The following is a 7306-nucleotide window of genomic DNA, read 5'->3' as shown; positions in this document are numbered from 1 at the left end:
TCTTACTTTGAGAACAGCGTGTAAATAAGATTGCACACAGACACAATTCATGCAAAAAAGAAAAAGGTGGGCTTAAACAAACAACTTTACCTTTTTTTTTAAAGAAGGGGCATGATGATGTTGCATCTTTAATGCCACCCAGTGCGAATGAAAATCCACATTCAGGACACGTCTCCATCTATGTTTGAATGTTTTATAACAACAATGGCTTTGATACGTTACTGTATATATGCTCTATTGATATTAAACATTGTAAAATAAAACATGTTAAGTCCCAGTAATACCGTATTTAGGATAGCATTGAAAATAGTTTCACTTTCATAATCTACTGCCTGTAACACACGAGGGCTGTAAGGATGTGTTTTTATCACGAAAGCAGGGTGCAGTGCTGCCAAAACCTTCCATTCTGATCTCATTTATAAGCAAAGATAGCGACAACAGCAGTGTTCAATCACAGAAAGGGAATTTAAATGTACGAGAAAATTACAACATTCTAATATTAACCATTTAGCCAAAACGATCCCTTAAGCAACCTTCAAATCCAGAAAACTTGAATACAGTACTGCATTTTTAAGATACTGAACATAACCCATGTGGACAAAACACAAATAAAATAAGTATGTTATCAGTTTTCATTTCATAAATTGAGTTTTAAACCGTACACGATGCATTAATCTCGTAATTTTGTTTAAGTAAAAAAAAAGATGCACGAACAATGAACACTGCTCTGTATTTAGTCTCAGTTTTAACATCTTTAAAGCGAACGTCTCCTTCACCAAGTCCACGTATTTACAGCGTCTTAACTTGTGCACACACCATTACGTTGTCCCAGGTTCACCTATCTCCCTGCCCTACCGATGTCCTCCCAGGAGTGCACACCGCTTGCAACTCTTAAAACACGATTTTTCATGAATCCTAACAATCCACCGGCAGTCTAATTCACACGATTTTCACAGTGTAAGAAGCGTGTATACAACAACAACCGCTTTCAAGTTAGCGGCGGAGAAAGCACGACCTTAATAAAGTCTGCATGGATGTTTTACTTTTTATATACACACACATAAACCAGCATGAACACACGGGAAAGGTTGTAACCCATCATTTGATGGAAATAGAAAGTGTTCTTTACACAAGTACTGGCAACATGTTATTTCTTCAACATTTGAAAAATATTTCAACATTTGTTTTACTGGTGCCCCAAGTGTTTGACTTAACTGTAGGAATGAAAGGTCAGTGGCACTACTGCCTTAATGGTACAGCGTTGTTTGATTAGGCTAAATCAAAGGGACATAAAACCTCATCAGAGACGAAATAACCATTGATCAAATATAATGAGGCCTATTCATCCACTAGACGTGATAGAGGGCCATGTTCGGGAGCAGTGAATTTGCACATTCATAATAATTAACACAATTGATAGGTAAATGAACTGACAAAAGTAGTTTTAAATCAGAATTAATGAGACATCTAAGAAGTACATAAAAAAGTCAAACATTGGTTAGTCGTGATTCGTGATCGGGTAACTCAATTGCTGTTCTTGCAACTGCCCAGTCATGGAGTGTGCTTGTGTTAAAATAACATAGGATCTGATGCTTGTGTTGGACAAATACGCGAAAATATTAAACGGTTAGTGCTAAAACGTATTAACATAACAAAATACTGCAACAAATCAAACAAACGAGCGAGATTTCAGATTTTCACAAATTCCCTTAACTAACACTTATATTGTTCATGTTGTGACATTCTCAATTTATTTGGCACTCAAGACATCACAGAACTAAGCGAAGAAAAGCAGAGCTGACATGCGTCGCGTAACGGTGAATCATGAATTAAGGTGCCTGCAGTTCACTGCAACTGCTCTTCACGTGAATGTATGCCTTGGTGTTTTATAAGCAAAGACACACACAGATTCCCAAGATAATTTAAATATTGCTTAGCTTTCTTTGTGAGCAATTTGGTGCATAAAGCAGTGTATGCATTACACAAAGTTATTGGTCCATCAAATTCAGTCGTTTTAACCATTTTCGAAATCTCAAACTAATTATCGGTACAGATTTGTACGTATTTATTATCATTTGAACTTGCAGCATATCAATGCAACTGCATTCCAAGGCGCTGTACACAATATAAAGGGAGGGGGGGGGAGTGGAAGTATGTATGTCGGATAAACCAGTGGGGGTGGGAAACACATAGGTAATTAGTGCAGATACCAGAAACGTGAGAATGAGGGCCCATACGCGTGTGCGTGCACACAAGGCTGTGCACAACACCACCCCCGACAGGTTACACACACCCTCACCCCTCCGAATCGCAGTTCAATGCACTGACCGTACGTTCATATTATCTCATCCGAAACGCACGAGCGGATTTCCTGCAGCTGCAGAACAAGAACTACTTCACGAACTCGAACGCACCATGAACAATTCCCTTTCACGTGACCGACTATTGGACGTGATGTCAACGTTCAGATACCTCCAGGCACGGTGTCTGCATGCTCTCAATGAACTCGTACAAATTTTGGTTACGGATAAGCGTGCACTCTCCAAGAGCGCAAAAAACACATTGCGTTTGTGTGCGCGCATTAACCTTTTCACTCGCGCCTCTCTCGTTCAGACGAACCATTCAACAGTTTCTCATCGAGCGATGTGCGATTAGCAAGTTGCCACAGGCTGGTGTCTGAAGTGAACGAGTGAACAATAATTCACACACTTCACCTCGCACGCTCCAGCGCGGTGTAAACTCGTGGAGTGTTACATTCAACAATAATGCCTGGCATTGCTGCCTTCCTCCGTTGCGCGCCTTGCTGGCACGCGGCAAGTCACCCCCCCCAAAAGGCACGTGACATCGATCCAAACAAACGCGCACAATCCCGTCCGGTTAAAGCCTTCCCACAAGTGGCCCATAATGCCTCATCTGTTCGTCCCCCAGTAGTCGTCGGCTGGAGCCGTGTCCACACGAGTCGCAGCAATTCGCCGACGAGGGCGGGCGCATTTGCCTCGGCTTGCGTCGCGTGGGTGTGTTTCACACCCGCACGGGATCAGATACCGGTGCGGGTATTGGCTCTCATTTGGTCTCCCCCCCTTCAAGCCCTCACAGTAATGGAAATTTCAAGGCCATAGTTACTCCATTGTTGTCCTTCAGAATAAGCTGCATCGTCCATCTGACAAGTAACCATCGCGGCATCGTCACGGCCTCGTTCTCAATATCACCGCCTCGTTCTCAACATCACCGTCTGTTTCTTTATTCATGGGCGCTCACAAATAACGACGTGCACCACTTTTGTCCAGAAAAAAACAGGGAAACTTCATGAATTTGCATTTACACGACATTGTTTTTTTTTTATATAGCTGCAGGTTATTTAGCAGCATTGCAAAAAATAGCAGACAATGGAATAACTCCAATTTGTCTGGTATAATTGTATTGTTAAAAGGTCAACTGCAAGTGCCTTTTAAATAATAATTTTCATGTCCATTCTTGCCCCGACTGAAAGGTTAGGAAAATGTCGTGGCTTGTTATTTGCTTAGTGCATTATGTATTTATGTTACTAGAACGGCGAGCTACGACATCAAAGAACTGACATTGCAAGGTATTCAAAGCCATTACCGAGGATCTGTTGACCTCAACAGCTGGGAAGCAAGCAGAAGCCACCTTTCTCCAAGTCAGCTACCACAACTCCAATATTGCCGTCAATGTTGCTCATTAAAACTGCACGAGCATGGTTTTGCTCCGCTTAAATCATCTTGTAGACACAACAGCAGTGTCAACATTCTCAAACGTGCAACCCCATTCGTGCTTTTATATTATCTCACCGCAGTGTGCAGTTGCACAAAACTATTACTTACTTTAATTATTGTACGAGGTGGTGTCCACGGAAATGACCAGTGGCCATACGCTGGGCAGTTCTAGAAGTTGTCGGCAGGGTCACCTCAAGCAGAAACATCAATGTGCATGTTGAGGACTGCCAGCTTCCTACTGACAACAGAAATCTGGATTTAAACCCCCAAGAGGCGGTATCTGACTGAACCCATTCGGTGGCTTGCGGCGCCTGTTAATATTATCGACAAGACGTATGTATTGTCAGTGACTGCAATGGTATTTCATGCAGCGGATGGTTGCTTGGAGGTTTTCACATGCGAATATCCACGAGTCATTTACATTGTTTGGAGCAAGAAGGCACTCGGCTGTGCTTGCGGATAAAGAAAATAGTGGAATGCACTAACACTGGCAAGTGCGAACCAACCTTGTACTCCCACTTAGGAGCAAGGTTATTGGAGGGGAGTTATGGCTGGTAAATGGCTTAAGCAGTGTGTGACTGAGATGACACGTCAGAACTGTCGGTGTTTCCACAGTCAGTCCTTCGCCCTGCTCGGCATCGTCTTCAGTCGCGTCCCTCCCACTCCCGTCGGCTTGCCAATTGATGCTCGATGCCATCAGCCGCTGCCCCCATCCATACAACTATAACATTTAAGCCAGCGACCACGGGGTCACAACGCATTACATCTGCGAGCTACGCGGGCTCAGCCTGTGCAGGCACTGCCTCAGCAGACTCGGTTATTGTTATTTTCGCGTTCAGAAATTTAGCACCACGGAGTTGCTGCTGCTGCTGCTACTGCCGCCGCCGCTGGAATGAGCAAAGCGGCCAGGCAAACCGGCCTCAGTGCGGGCGAGTGGGCGCTTGCTCCTGCGCTCAACTCGCCGACTTCAAGCGAAACCCCTCCAGTGCACGCAACTGTTCTCGGAGCGGGAGGTTGGTCGGGCGGATCCCAGGCCGGCTACTCTCCCAGCGAGCCCTGCAGGGGGAACCAGCCCACGGTCTCGTGGTCCAAGTCCAGCTCCCGCAGGGACAAGCTGAGGCCGCCCAGGAAGATGTTCTCGCGCAGGGCCTCGGCGCTCCACACGCTCAGCTGCAGTCGCCGCTGCTTCAGAGCCTCCTTGCTGAAGCAGTTGTACACGAGCTGGGGGAACGGGGCACGGGGCCAGCAGCTGAGTCGTTGGATGATACTACGCCAACTCACGATCATCACCTTTAAGGTGCGCTTAGATCAGTGGCTGTCTACAGAGTGTGAACTGTGACACGTGACGATCGAAGGGTGATCGTGGCCAATGTCGCAAATGCTACCGTACCTCGCAACCTCTTTTTTTTCCACTCTGCCAGAAATACGCCTGATCTAAGGTACTCAAAGGTTTGGCATAAGGAAACGCTCAAAAAGCAGTTTGTAAGAAAAATACTGAGCATCAAAATTCAGCAACTTCACATGATGCTGGGAGTACAAACGAGAGATACATCTCGAAAACAAAACAGCAAAAGTTACAGGTGACATTATTTACCCTTAAATGCACAATGGGGAAAAGCTAAATCTGTCCCGAATAATTTTGCTAAAAATACAGCTCATACAAGACGGCATACCTGTGCGAAGAGTGCGAGTCATCCGAATGCTTCTCTGTTTGTGCACCCTTACCATTTCGTTGTAGGTGGGGTTGAGTGTCTTGCGGGCGATCTTGGTCTTCCTCTTGGTGACTCTGTTTGGGTCGGGAAGCAGGTAGGTCTTCACGTACGGGTCCGGATCGGCTCCATCAGTGAACACCTGGAGTAGATTACATGGACACGCACCAACGGGATGAGCATCTCCGTCGAGTCAAAGTGCTCTTGCTGCCCAAACAACCATGGTTGCGATGCTCATCTCTGTTGGCAACCCCGAGCCAGTAGTCGACATTCCACATTCGCATGGTGGGGGCAAGTCTCTCCCTATGGATGGATGACCTTCAGCAGAATTCCCACAGGGTCATTGAAAATAAACTCAACTGAGCTGATTTTATCAACCGCAACAATATGATGGGGCTGAATTTTTTCATTTCCATTTCCATGTTTATCGAGTTGGCACCAGACTAGAATTCGAAATTGCATCTTTGATTGAGAGTTGAGCAATCGTATCACAGCAACACCCGGCCAGAGGGGTTGACAATCTAGCTTTTTTTCTTTAAATTAATGTGTGAGTCTGTAGCCATATTATCAACACTGCATGCATACACAGAAATCCCAGTGTAGCCATCGATCATTGGGGCCAGTACTTTTAGTGAGAAGAAACCACAGAAACGCACACAAATAAATAAAACAAGGAAGTCACTGGATCCTGAAAAATATGTCCGACTTAACTTTCTAATTCATAATCAACGTTTTTGGGTTTAGATCGCGTTATTTATAAATGTGTCTTAACCCTCCACCACGCGACACGGCCAATCAGTAAAAAAGGTGTGTTGAAGCGTGAAACCACAACATTTACAAAAAAATGTTTTACTTTCTAACTTTGCTCTGTGTGAACTGTATTCATATCACATTTATAGGATTATTAAACTTAAATGGCAAGAGGGCACACGGGAGGCAAGTTGTGACCCTTGAGATGAATTAACATTTCATGGGACAGTTGAGCGAGTGTGACTTTAATAGAGCCGATTTTGCTTCCAGAATGTAAATTCAGAGTTTCGTTGGCAGCAACCATAATTAGAAATCCACTATAAAGAATAGAACAGTCTTCATGAAGGACGGTCACTTGTTAGGATAGTTTCTAGAAACAAACATGGAGAGTGACATTTAAGCAGGACAGATTTCTCAGAGAATGTATTTTTTTTCATTGGGTAAAAAATTAAACTCAAATCGTGAATGTAAAAATAACACTTTCATTGTGCCATATTTAGTTGTAATTTTATAGCGATGACATTGCAATCATTTTCCATATTAATGTAAAAATGGTATGGGGAATTTTTGGGCTGAAATACATTTGGTGCAACTGTCTTCACTGACTGAATAAGTGCAGTATTACATCTTACTGTAATTATTAATGATTCGTTATAAAACTGAGAACGCCACAGCCATGGGTACCCTTGACGAGGCCAGACAAGCAATCAGTGACAATCGCTTTGCTAGATAATTACAAATGTGAATTTCAAGAAAGCACAGAAAAATTATTTTCATTAAAAAACTTATCGCAATAGGCAGTAATAAAAGTCACATCGTATGATGCACTGCAGCTCAACCTCAATATATCAATACATAACAGGACCCTGCGGGGTGGGCTGGTAGGAACGAATAACCAAAGAATATAAACATAATGTATTATTACACTTGTTAAGCTAGGAAAGCCCCACTGACTCAAAAGGTTTTTGTAGGGTCCTGCCAAGTGTTTGCAGTAGGGGTCGATGTTGATACACGGACGGACGGACGGACGATATAATCTATTGGTGGTCTGGTCCACTTCGTTCCTACCAGTATTAATACACTTTAAAGGAGGTTAATTGTCTCGAAAGCATC

The 7306-nt window shown here is 43.8% G+C and overlaps 1 protein-coding gene across 2 annotated transcripts in view; it reads right to left on the bottom strand.

Moving 5' to 3' along the window:
* Positions 1-179: 179 nt before the first annotated feature.
* LOC144933798 (phosphatidylinositol 4-phosphate 3-kinase C2 domain-containing subunit alpha-like) overlaps positions 180-7306 on the bottom strand; it is a 70095-nt gene continuing 62968 nt past the window's right edge. For both annotated transcript variants that reach the window (XM_078858932.1, XM_078858933.1), the window contains exons 34-35: positions 5460-5585; positions 180-4955 (exon numbers count right to left, since the gene is read on the bottom strand). In XM_078858932.1, coding sequence (XP_078715058.1) covers positions 4773-4955; positions 5460-5585 — 309 coding nt within the window. In that variant the 3' untranslated portion in view covers positions 180-4772. The remainder of the gene's footprint in view (positions 4956-5459; positions 5586-7306) is intronic.

The sequence above is a fragment of the Lampetra fluviatilis genome, chromosome 8, assembly GCF_964198595.1.
Source record: "Lampetra fluviatilis chromosome 8, kcLamFluv1.1, whole genome shotgun sequence".
Lineage (NCBI taxonomy): Eukaryota > Metazoa > Chordata > Hyperoartia > Petromyzontiformes > Petromyzontidae > Lampetra > Lampetra fluviatilis.
The sequence above is the reverse complement of the archived record's forward strand: the minus strand, read 5'-3'. Positions and strand labels throughout refer to the sequence as shown.